This window comes from Limanda limanda, chromosome 3, assembly GCF_963576545.1.
Source record: "Limanda limanda chromosome 3, fLimLim1.1, whole genome shotgun sequence".
Classification (NCBI taxonomy): Eukaryota; Metazoa; Chordata; class Actinopteri; order Pleuronectiformes; family Pleuronectidae; genus Limanda; species Limanda limanda.
In genome coordinates this window covers 15,897,308-15,911,169 of record NC_083638.1, presented here as the reverse complement: position 1 = coordinate 15,911,169, position 13,862 = coordinate 15,897,308, and the positions used below count along the sequence as shown (strand labels likewise).

Sequence of the window (13,862 nt, the reverse complement as noted above, 5' to 3'; positions counted from 1 at the left end):
TTCCCCTCGGCCGCTTATAGCGAGGCTCCGCCCCCGCAGGAGCACGCACGAGTCCCGTTAGTGACGGAAGAGAAAACAAAGAGGAATCAGATTCAAACGTAGAAAGGAAAGAAAGAGTAGCCTGATGAGATAATCAAAATGATGAGATTGTCAATTGAAATCGTGAGATAGAAAATTCTATCAATGTCATCAGTTTAAATGTCTTAATCATGAGAAATAAGGTCAAAATCATGAGATATAGGTTCAAAATCATGTGTAAAAATTTCTTAATCATTAGATATAAGGTAAATATCATGAGAAATAGGTTCAAAATCATGTGTTAAAATGTCTTAATCATTAGATATAAGGTAAACATAATGAGAAATCAGGTAAAAATCACGAGATATGAGATCAAAATCATGAAACATAAGTTAAAAATCATGATATATAAGGTCACAATAATGAGAAATAAGGTTTAAAAATGAGACAGTTGCAATCATGAGTGAATCACAATGATTTGATTAAAAGACAAAATCATGAGATTTTTATTGAAAATCAGTTACAAGATCATAATCATGACGTATAAGGTCACAATCATGAGATCGTAAGCCAAAATAGTAAGTATGATTTGGAGAATCTCTCTGACGAAACAAGCAACATCTACTCTTTATTTTACTATGCTGTGCCAATCTAAATGGTGACCGAAAAAAAATGATAGAATCATGGGATAAACTAAATATAGTTACAATGATATAATACTATGAGCGCTTGATTGGTTTCACAGTTTGGTTTCAGTCACCACTGTCTCTGTGTGGGCCTCAGTCTGGGCACTGCACACATGGGGAAGTGAAAATATAATGATGATGTAGTTTCATGATGTATCAGGTGATATTTACGGAATACACATTCTGCCTGTTCATTATTCTAAGGGACAGAACCATTTCCAGTAAACCTTTGTGGGGAAAGTGAAAAAGAAAGTCCACAAAAAGCCTGATGCTTAATTTTTGTTCTGAGTTGTGAGACATTTAAATGATTACCCAAAAGAAGGAATCAGACACACCTGATTCACTTTCACTTTGACACCGAAATTCCCCCTGGTGATAAGCGGTGTCACTGAAGAAGGATCTGCCAGCACCATTACAAACCACAGAAACACCTCAGTGTGCTGAAGGGGCTTTCACAAAGTAAACTCTAGGTTCACTGCTCCAGTCAGTTAATATCAGGATGAATAAATCACAGTGGCTCAGTCTGTCTCTGTTTCTGCACAGAAGAGGAGACATGCTCATTTCTGCCATTGGGACAGAATCTAGGTCAAACTCAGTGCTGGGAGTGTGACACAGCTTGTGTGGCACGATCAGAATGAAACTCTAAACCTCCTATGGTATTGTGTTTTCAGTTCCTCATGGCTGATCAGTCAGCTCAATAAACTCTGAGAAGGTTTAATACATGAGTTAATTCCTGCTAAATGACAAACGAAATCAGCGAAGCTCTGATACTGTGAATCTCCTCACTAAAAAAGCCTCAACCAGTAGAGATGCAAAGATCAATGTGTGGAAAAGCCCATTTATCTATTAAAAAAGCCTACAGCTGCAGAGTTGGAGGAAAGAGTCAATAAGTTAACATAAACATTACTAGTCGAATTAAATAGACCACATTATCAGACATTCATTTCCTTAATGGACGCTTCAGTTGCTGAAATGCAGTTTGATTAAACTGTTGAGCATATTTATTCCTCTGTAACAGGGACAGATTGCTGCTGGTAGCAGAATAAAGAAATCTGAAAAACAGATTGGACATAAGACACGTTTCTAACTCTATGACTGAACCTCAGTGTGACTAAATAACAGCCTTGTGGTTTTACTGATTTGCACTTGAAAAAGCACAAAGGTTAAAACTGAGGCTAAATTTCCAGATGTCTATTTTACATTTAAAATCTTTCTGAGCAGCTTTCAATACTACATTTCATCTGCTAAATTTGGTTAGAGTGCCTGAAACGCTGTTAAAACAAGAGTTACTCTTAAATTGCAACTGCACTGGAATCATGCTCACGCAGAAAAATACGATAATCTCCAACATGATATAATAACAACTTGTATTCAAACACATCACGGAAACTGATTTTAGACAAGAGTCTCAGGTGCCTCAAGCTCCAACCTGGTTCGGGTCGGTTCTTATTCTGAGCTGATCTGAAGCCACAATGTGAAATATCTAAATTAAATAGATCAATGTTTGTCCTCACATTGATCACATTGATCATAATGGTGGTAAAGTGAGTAAAGACAGGCTCTGTGGAAACTAATGTCTAATCAGGATTGTGATCCTTCTGCTGCAAGTGAGCAGGTCCTTTTCACAGAGTTACCATGGTAACTGACTCAGAGTTACAGGGATATCAGTTTCAACAGAACGACGAGCCTTTCCCTCAGGTTAAATAAACCCAGTTTTTACCAAAGCCGCTCTCTACAACAGGCACCAGTAGGCCTTCATCAGTAGTTAGAAGTTTCCTTGATATCTCATCAAGAAAAAGAGCAAAATATGACTTAAATCCTGGTCTGGCAACAAGAGGAAAAAAACAACAAAAAAATCAGTAGTACTTATCGTCTTTATTATTCTCACAAGAACATTTTCAAGAAATTAACGGCTGAGGTTTGAATAGTTTTGAAATAAGAAAGTAGTAGCTATTCTTAATGTTGTCTTCTTTAGGATCATGGGGACAGCAGCAACAACAGTAAAACCAGAATTACAGTATTATTCAGGATAGTTGTGGTTCTCTTCTGACAGGAGTGTGTATAATGAACAGGACAATCAGCAGCTACACTGTGTGTGTGTCTACACAGCAGAGCTGACTTCTACAGCTTGTTTCAGTTCTTTACACTGACAATTATCTCCCACTATATTAACAACAACTCTCATAATTAATAATACAGTCATCAAGCTATCAATAACAAAGATTAGACATCTGAACACGAGGAGGTGTTTGATCAAACGAACAACGACACAACAGTTATCATAGAGAAACGTATTCTCATTCTCTGGGTGTTGATGTCCAGCAGGGATTTGCAGAGTTGGTCACATAACGCTGCTGCTCGTTGCTCCATCACAACCGTCGTACGAACACTAGGCCCAAATCTGCACGGGACAAATTAATGAAAACATATTGTGAGTACAGCTGTAATTAGGTTTGTTAAGTAAAAGTAAAACCATTAATATCTCAACGTACACTTTTTAGAAAAGCAACACAAGATCTAGCACAACTAACCAGATTGTTCCTGCTGTTATAATTAATTTAACTTTTAAAAAGACATTTAATAAATCCACACTTGACCTGCATAATTCTGAGAGTTCAGGCTTCATCCCGTCACAGATAAGAAGCCCGACCCAAGTCAAAAACTAGAACGGCACATAAAGTCCCCTCAATCAAATCCAGCTCCAACAAATTGCACATTCTCATAGATATTTGTCTCTGCTTCAATTCTTTAGAACTTAACAAAAAGTTGAAAAACGTCTCATCTCATGATGTTGAAAAGAAGCGAGGTAAAATAATTCCTATATCCACTCCACCCCCCCACCCCTCATCAAATCCCTTCTGTCACATTTCAATCAAATTGGCTCAGCTGATTTTGCGTACTCCTGCTAACAGACCAAACAGAATGGAAAACACAAAATCCTTGGTGGATGTAACACTCAACATATTGATTGAACCAATATAATTGAAATAAAAATGTTTTGTGGTCCAGATCAAGATGTTATGACATGATTTATACATGAAAAAAACTGTAATGAATTCTTTTTTGTTATATAGATGAGGCAAGAGGAATTTTATATTGTACAGATTCATGCATTGTGTCAGTGTCAGGCCTATAGATTGACCAGCAGCATCACATGTGGAAAAATGATCAGCAGCTAAATGCTAACGTCATTCTCTGAGGGGAAACCATGTGCTCACCCGTAAGGTGTTGTCCCATGAGGCCGAGCAGAGAGAGGTGCCATCAGGTGACAATCTGAGTCTGCTGACACGGTTCTCGTGGCCGAACAGGATGGACTGACGAGTTCCCTTCAGAACGTCCCACACATTGATGGTGTAGTCGTTATAACCAGCGAAAAGCAGGCGACCTGCGGATGAGAGGAAGCGTGAATGAGAGAGTACATGAAAGAGGAAGTGGAATATTTTGGAATTAGGGGAATTACAGATGGAATCAGGAAGTAATAACTACAAATGGATCAATATTAAGTCCAAAAAGAGTTCCTAGAATTTTTTTTCCCCGGTAGATGCGGAGGAATGATTGAGTTTATTCAATACATATCAATGAATGATCGATCAAACAGATGATATCTAAACAAATTCAAATTCATTTTTAGGATAATCAAAGTCACAGAAGCAGCTGAAAGTCTTTTCTTCTTTCTCTGTTTAGAAAATGTGTGAAATATTTTCAGAGCTGCTCCAGTGAAGTCACATGTATTGAGCACAAATGATTTGAGCAACGCGTCTCACTCACCACTCAGAGAGAAGTCCACAGTGGAAGCACCGAACACGATGCTGTCCTTCTGGTAGACAGCGACTTCACGGTCAGCTCGGAGATCATAGAAACGACACTGAGAAACGACAACACACAGGACATAGTTGTGGTACTTTGACAAGTCTGTGAATAGCCTCTAGTTGGTCTAATTGGTTTAACCTGTGTATAATGTAGTGTCGAGGTTTGTATCTAAGAAACATCTTTCAGATAGGTGTTACACAGCCAGAGGTAACATACCTGTGGAGATAACAGTTTTATTCTTATAAAAATGAATTATAAACTTAGATCCCTGACTTCACCATGACACCAGATTTAGCCTGAGCCTGTTAGTTAGTTAGTTAGTTGGTTAGTTTTCATCAGACAGGCAATGAGAATTTCAATTGAACAATCTTGTACAGTTTAAATATGGATATGACAGATCATGGGTCATGTAATGTGACTCACGGTGGCATCGTCAGAAGCAGTAGCAAATGCATCTCCACTGGGGTAGTACCTGAACACACACAATTAGAGTCCAGGTTACTCCACTGAGCTCTCTATGTGAAGGATACTTTAATGATCTGTAGTTAGTTGGTAAATATTGTTTAAAGTATAAGTTTGTATTCTACAGAGAGCAATTTATAAAAAAAAATATTTGCATGAGCCTAATGCAAAATGCAAACTATCATCTGCATCAACATATCATTATACAAATATGAAAATATGTATACAGAGTATAATCAGTCAAAGAAATGAAAGATTAAGATAAATCATGGAAGCTTCTTGTTTTCATGACAGAACTGAACTCACTTTACACAGTTGATGTCGGACTCGTGGGTCTCAAAAGACTGAATGTTCTGTCCAGAGCGCATGTCCCACACGTTGGCCTTCTTATCACTGCCCTGATAAAAGACACACGCACACGCACACGCACACGCACACACACACGCACACGCACACGCACACAAGGGCACACAAACACAAGAGGGAAGGGGAAGAGCGTTTTTCTTAAAACGCGAGTTTCTTCTAAATGTCACTTTTCCATGAGCTCTGGGTTTCCCCATGACCAAATGATTTACAAACAGGCAAATATCTCTCCCTCTCTCTCTCTCTCTCTCTCTCTCTCTCTCTCTCTCTCACACACACACACACACACACACAAACACACACTATCTCTCTCTTTCTCTCTCACCCCGGACACAAAAGTGTTTCCAGTTTCAGAAGGGGCGAGGTCCAGGGACAACACATCAGCTGTGTGACCATGGAAACTCTGCAGCAGCTGCCCGCTCTCCACATCCCACAAGGCACATGTGCCGTCACCACTGGAGGTCAGCATCTAACACACATACAAAGACGCATGTAAAACAGATACAAAAAACACACACACAAAACATTCAAACCAAAATGTAACTATGCAGCTCATTCCACACCAAAGAAAAAGACATGAACACCTGTTTTTATAACCCAAACACAGAGGTTTGATTTACTGGTGGAGCTGTCGACACCAACATACAACTTTAAAAGTGATAAACAAACACTGGCAGCCTCGGAGGCAGACGGGAAATAACCGAGAGATTTGAATATATTCTGCTGGAAACTCTGCAGTGTGTGAGCTTAAAGGTCAAACTAGGTTGATCTGGAAATGAAGAGTAATGCTGGAGGCTTCTAAACAAAACAGTGAAAAAAGGTGATTATAAATAAATACAGTATATATATATTAATGGTATAAACTATTTTAGGGAAATAAATAAGGGTCTGTGTTAAATATACTTTTTTATATGTTATTACAAGCACCACCCCAGCACATATCTAATTAATGTTGGTCACTTTAAAGTTTTTGGTCCCTGCTTCTTGCTCTATATTCAGAAAAAACTCTGAAAACTGTCCAGACAATTGGGTATTCAATGCACACAGTGGATTCAAAAGGTCAGCACGTCATCCATCAACACACAAAATGACAAAATGTCAGCGCTTCCCCTGATGAAAACAGATTATGAGCACTTAGAGACACATGCAGGCATCAGAGGTCCCTGCTGGCTGCTGGATTAGAGAGCTCCTGCTGGACGACCTCAGGCACCAACACACACCACATCCTGCCGCACTGAGAGCCAGCTGCACTTTCAACATGAATGCAATTATCAGTAACCCTTTAATCTAAACCTAACTTAAAACTTGCCCAGACTTAACCCTGACCTAAACCTTGCCCTAAATCATATCTTCCAACATGTCTTCATCTTTTAAAGTAATGATTTGTGTTATGTGGACTTGCTTTTTGTCCTTATAATGTGACTGTGTTAACCGATTTAGTTCTCCATAGTGTGAGTAATATCTGTACCACACACACACACACACACACACACACACACACACACACACACACACACACACACACACACACACACACACACACACACACACACACACACACACACACACACACACACACACACACACACACACACACACACACACACACACACACACACACACACACACACACACACACACACACACACGCACACACGCACACCTCTCCTGTTAGCAGACTTTGAGGCTTGTATCAAATGTGGAGTCTTTTATAAACGCATGCCGTACAATGAATAGTAAACAGCTCCCCACGTGATCCGGAGCTTTGTGCTCGGAGCTCTTTCTGATGGTATAAAGGTTGTAAGCGTGACAGTGTGCTCATGTGCATGCTTGTGTCTTTGTGTGTGACATGCAGTGTGCGAGTGTGACAGATAAAAAACAGAGAAAACCATGAGTGTGTCTTTGTGTTACATGCCTCAGGTCTCCTCTCTTTCCCTGATAAAAGCTCACTCAGAGTCCATGAATACACAGGGCATTGAGGACCACCCCCCCCCCCTCTGCTCCCTCTTCTCCCTCCTCACCCCTGTCATCCATCTCCCTTCTCCTCCTCCTTCCTGTCCTCTACTTACCTTTTCATTCTGTCCCCCACCTGCCTTCTTTGCTTTGGGTCTCAGGCACAGTCAGAAACAACAACAACAACAACAAGAAAACATCTAGTGGCTGAAACTTTACACACATAGGAGAGTGCACATTAAGTTACTCTTGTGAAGATTTTACGTCAAAACTACTCTGACATTTTTGTTGATTTCTCAGAGAATAATTCATAGATCTTGATGAAAAAATATCTTGATAAACTGACTGATGTGAATAAATGTGAGCAATCAGGTGCAGATCCAAATCCAATCATCTCGTGAATTTAAAATGTGTTTTTCAAAATCCTTGTTTGCCCAGAACAAGTGGACAGGTGGATGAATTTTCTCTTTATAGGAAAAGGTTACAAGCGGGTCATACACAGGACATCACCGGTACCTACCTGCATGTCGGAGTTGGTGAAGGTGCAGCCAGACACGTAGTTGGTGTGCATGGCGACCGACTTCTTCTTCGCAGCCAAGTTCTCATTTTTGTCCATTGACAGCGGGATGACCGAGCACTTGTTATCCAGTCCACTTTTGGAGGAAAATTCAATAAATCAAACAAAACACATGATCTGATTCAATGCTGTTCAGCAATAACAATACACATGAACACTTACTACACACTTACAGATGTTTAAATTTGAAGTAAGCACCGTAGGCAACATGAGTTTGAATTATAGCATTTTTTTAAAGGTTTGAGGCTGAACATTATTGAAAAAGAAAAGTCTAACATTTATATTTCTGATGTAACTGTTACACTAGATGAGAAGAGATTATAGAAACTTTTCCTAATATGTTATTTAACTTTAAGAGTGAAGCTGCTGACATTTGATTATAGGAACAATAAAACTTTGTACTCACCCACATGCCACAGCACAACCTGAGGGAGCATAAGCACACGCCAGTACCCACGTACAGGGCAGGGTCACCCCATGCTCCTGCAACACACACACACACACACACACACACACACACACACACACACACACACACACACACACACACACACACACACACACACACACACACACACACACACACACACACACACACACACACACACACACACACACACACACACACACACACACACACACACACACACACACACACACACACACACACACACACACACACACACACACACACACACACACACACACACACACACACACACACACAAACACATACACACACACACGCATGGAAAAAAGAGGAAAAACATGAATGTGGTGTATATTCTACACGTATATTATTTTAATAAGCACACACCATCTCATGCTCACACACAGCTGCAGTAAATGTGCTGAGTATTAATAGGGATTATATGTTCAGTGTGGTTATATCTGCTCTTCCATGAAAGTGCACTCAGACACACACAGTCGGTACAGGGCCCAGATGGGAAGATAATCTCTGAAGGCGTAGTTCCATGTGGGTCTCGCCCTCTCTCAGAGGAACGCAGAGGCAGAGGAGGACTCACACACCTGCTCAACACCAGAACATATGGTGAGCAGAACAGGAGCTTAGAACCCATCTCAGCCATATGTAAGAGTAGAGAAGCAGGTTGGGTCAAACAGGACTGTGGAAGTAACAGTTTAGCATGTGTATCTTTTCAGGGGTTTCCTTCTTGGGTTGGACATGAAACTTAACCTTTGATTAAATGACATGAGTGAGGAGTAAACCCAATCAAGCTTCTGTGGAGATGAACAGAGAACATAAAACTTAGAGTTGCAGTAAAAAAGATCAAATTGAGCTGTTGTTTAGAGTATTGATAATAATGGATGGATTGCATGTTTTGTTGATAATTCTGATTTCGTATTCCTGTGTAGTAAAGCTCATCTATGTAGATTGACTGAACCAATGGAGAAATGTGATGTGAAGGGGAAACGGTGATATAATATTATGAAATTTCCCAGTTGTATTTTTCGAAAATTAACATTTTAAAGGGAAAGTATCCATAGTAAAAATCCATAACCAGAATATCCTCTAGCTTCTCCACTCTTGAGGCGTCGTCATCGAAGTAACACACAACTCCAAATGTTTTAATGCGTGGATTTTTTTGCACATTTGATGCTTCAACCCAAAAAGTATTTTTCTTCAAAAGAATCTAAAACCTTTTTAATGATCCATTATTACTGAAATGGATTCCAACGCACTCTCTCACAAACACACCACTGCCACACACACACATCTACTCACCTTATTAAGAGTGAATGCATCCCACACAATCACTTTTCCATCCTAGATAAGAGAAAGGAAATCAGCATAACATAAAAAGACAATACAGCCGATAAACCTTCACACTTTATAAATACGCTCATGTCTGACATATACTGTATATGTATGACTGTAAAACTATATATCTCCTTAAATACTGTATGTTATGTGTGTATGCGTGTGAAGTGTGTACATGTGTGTGTACCTGTGAGGAGCTGACAAGACGGCGTTTGTCTTTGCACCAGTCCATACAGAGCACCTTGTTCCCATGACCCTTCAGGACGTCTGGTCTTTATGGAGAGAGCCCCCAGCACCTCCGTCTTCTCAGCCACCTGGTGCACTGAGGTAACACACACACACACACACACACACACACACACACACACACACACACACACACACACACACACACACACACACACACACACACACACACACACACACACACACACACACACACACACACACACACACACACACACACACACACACACACACACACACACACACACACACACACACACACACACACACACACACACACACACGGACACACACAAACACACACAAACACACACACACACACATACACACACACAAATATCATGACTGTGGTGTTTCTGTGATTCACTATTGCACATAATGACATATTATTTAAGACCAAGCTTCACTCAGAAAAATCTATTGTCGAATGAGTCTGAGCGTTGATATCACAAGTAATATTTGTTTAATTTAAAAGGGATAGTTCACCGAACATTTAAATTTGACTCGAAACAAAATCATTTACACCATGTTTCTAATTTAAATGTCTCTGATATCTTCCTCCCGGAGCTTGAATGTCTTGAATGACACCACAGGTGCAGTGTGGAGGCATTTTATGTGGTTTTTCAACCTTTGAAGAGGTCACCATTTAGTTCAATGTTATTGGAATTGTCTGCAACACTGTTCACCCCGGAGATTCCAGATGTGTCTTGTGGACTCAAACACTTCACCCACCCCTCCATTAGCATAGTGGTGAGTAGATAATGAGTGAATATACATTTTTGGGTGAACTATCCCTTTAACTAGTGACATTGAAATGACAGGAACATTTGTTGACTTAGTGTTTGATTGGAGAAGTTGATGTTTTTGAATGTGACTATATCATATCTTCACACTTCACTCACATAGATGATTAGATGTAAAACTAAAGACCTAAACTACAACATAGAGATATAATATAACCACAAAGAGACCAAAAATAACCACAAACAGACACAAACCAACCACACAAAGCTAAAATAACAACAAAAAGGCAAAATAACGTCCACATCATCATCATCATCATCATCATCATCATCATCATCATCATCAGTAAACACACAGCTGACTGTACTATGAGAACAGCAGTTTAACAGTGGAAACAGGAGGGTGATCACTCTGTTAGGCACCTGTCACACTCCACTGTGCTTCTCTAAAAACACACATCACATCAGTGTGTGTAGTTATATCAGATCAGTGTGTGTAGTTATATCAGATCAGTTTGTGTAGTAAGATCAGTGTGTGACTGTAGTTATATCAGATCAGTGTGTGTAGTTAGATCAGTGTGTGTACATGTATGCTCTGTAGTTGTGATGTGCACACTCACGCTCCACGTCGTTCAGTTTCCCTCGCTCCACCTCCAGCTTCTTCTTCAGACTGTCAGTCTCCTTCTTCAGAGACGCCAGGGTTTCCCCCTTCAGGAGCCCCTGACAGGCCATCTGTGGAGGAGACCACCACCACCAAAGCACCGGGGAGAGTGGACCACCACCACCACAGCAGAGACCACCACCACCACAGCACCGGGTATAGGAGACCACCACCACCACAGCAGCAGAGACCACCACCACCACAGCAGAGACCACCACCACCACAGCACCGAGCAGTGAGGAGGAGACACGGTTAGAGGAGGAGGAACAGGAGGAGGTTTGCTGTTAAAGGTTTTTTCACATTTGTCGCCGAGCTCGACTCTGATGCTGCCACATCGGGTGATGAGGAGCGCACGGAGGCTGGGCTGTCAGCTCCCCCCCCCCCCACACACACACCGGGCTGGCCCCGCCCACTCTCACTCACACACTGACCCATGGACAGTGGAGCGGGGATGGGACCAGTTCAGTCTCTTGAGTCTCCTCCACACTGACTGTGCTCACTTTACACTTTAAACACCAGCACTCATCACAAGTTGTCACTGAACAGCACTGAAGTTTACTTAGTGTTGGTTTGAACACTTATTGTATTCATATGGAATACTAACCTAAAACAATAGAAACCTAAACGCTCATGTAAATCATAACCATCATGTTTACTGAGCTGGAAACATATGTCCTGTGCTTTATTAACAGAGCCAAACATTGCATTTTCATTTATTGTTGTGGATTATTTTATATATGTTTTATCAATAAGGGATATTTTAATATTTTTAATTAGGGCTGACACGACAGGCACTGACAGACTATTGAAATTGTAAGGATTATTATTATTGTTTTTTTTTTAGGCAAATTAATTGGCTTTTTGAGGGCTTTAACATGCTCAAATTCTTACCAACATTTGCAGAAAATTAGAAAGTGGTCAAATTGTACTTTTAATTTATTTTCCTTTAATTCATTTATTTTGTTATTTTTTTAATTTAATTTAATTTAATTTAAACATCCTGCACAGAAGTGGACTGTGCAGGATTCAATTCATTTAATTTAATTATTTATCTTTTTATTAATTTTTTTAAATGTACATAGTTTAATATATTGTGCAATGAATAGGTGGTTGAAGTTCTGCCAAATTTAGAGGTTGAGGATCTTGCCAAGGACTCTTCAGCATGCAGATGGGGAAGAGTGGGGATCGAACCGCCAACCTTCTCGCCAACCACTCTACATCCTAGGCCACACCGCCCTTACATTAACAATAAGGATTGGATTACCTGCTCATTCCCATGAGAAACTAAGCACAGGAAGAAGATGAACACATTATTGTGTGTCTGTTTCATTTTATGCTTTTTTTGATTCACATTTCAGAGAAAACCATTGTATTTTCTACTTTACTACATATATTTGACAGCCTTACTTAAAAGTAACTTTTATATTTCTAATTGAAATGTCAGACTTAATATTCTTTAGAATTCATGTCATTGCTCTTGCATTATTATTATTATTGGTAGTAGTAGTAAGTATTCGTATTTGCATTATTAATGCAGATACATAGCCAAAAGTGTTGAGCATCAATTAAGCATGTTGGGATAATTTCATCAGCTAAACCACAGTAGCATTACTTTTGATTGGCTAATTGTCCCCCAGGTATAAATATAATATCTGATATAATTACTGAATCTAAAAGGCAACATGACAGTGACTGGATATGTTGTACAACTTCATATGTGCCAATAAGAACCTCTCATTTCTTTCAATACAAGTTTCAGTGTTTTTCTCAGACCCACATCAACTTTCCATTATTTATGAATCCAGTCACTCTTCATCTTATGATGTCAAAGTGTTGTTGCTGTTTGCTGGGGTCGCTCACACTGAACACTCTGCACTGAGGTGTCTGCTGAGCTGATGACAAGGAGCCGCAGATTAGGACCAGTCCCACTGTCATGCACCTCTCTATCTATTCTGTGTGCTCATGACTGCCTGTGTGTGTGTGTGTGTGTGTGTGTGTGTGTGTGTGTGTGTGTGTGTGTATTTCAAGATAAATGAACATAGCTGCTCCAAAGAGATGTTGTACAAAGTGTAAGCGTGATCCTGTTCAAGCTGAGACTCTGTATCATCAGCTGGTGTGAGACCTTAGCTTACTGCTGGGACTCCTCAGATCAACACTATTTCTATGCACATGTTCAGCTGTTTAGTGGCGAGAAACTGAAACCATTACTCACCACTTCCACACAGAAGGAGCAGTAGTTGATGGCCTCAGTCTTGATGTAGATGTTCATCAGAGGATTGGTTTTCCCGCAGCTGTCGCAGGGGCCAAACGTGATGGCCACGAACGTCTGGTCACACATGACTGCAGGTGATCACCAACACAACTGGAGTGCAATACACAAACACACGGAAATCAATTCATTCTGCCCGACAACAGGCCGGAGACATCATTGTCTTGATTGGGGCTCTTCTGTCAACACAAAGTAAAAAATAGAATTCGGGATGTTGGGGAGAGAGGAGACGATGAAGGAGACGATTCAAGGAGACGATGAAGGAGACAAGAATATGCCTACATTAATATGAGA

The 13,862-nt window shown here is 40.2% G+C and overlaps 1 protein-coding gene across 1 annotated transcript; it reads right to left on the bottom strand.

Moving 5' to 3' along the window:
• Positions 1-3,055: 3,055 nt before the first annotated feature.
• gnb5b (guanine nucleotide binding protein (G protein), beta 5b) lies at positions 3,056-13,637 on the bottom strand. Its single transcript, XM_061068522.1, is given in 13 exon segments — positions 3,056-3,105; positions 3,923-4,089; positions 4,473-4,569; positions 4,938-4,986; positions 5,283-5,374; positions 5,665-5,808; positions 7,813-7,945; positions 8,276-8,352; positions 9,614-9,655; positions 9,837-9,912; positions 9,914-9,971; positions 11,259-11,370; positions 13,512-13,637. Coding segments are annotated over 13 exon segments (1,185 nt in total). The 3' UTR covers positions 3,056-3,093.
• Between the last annotated feature and the right edge of the window lie 225 nt (positions 13,638-13,862).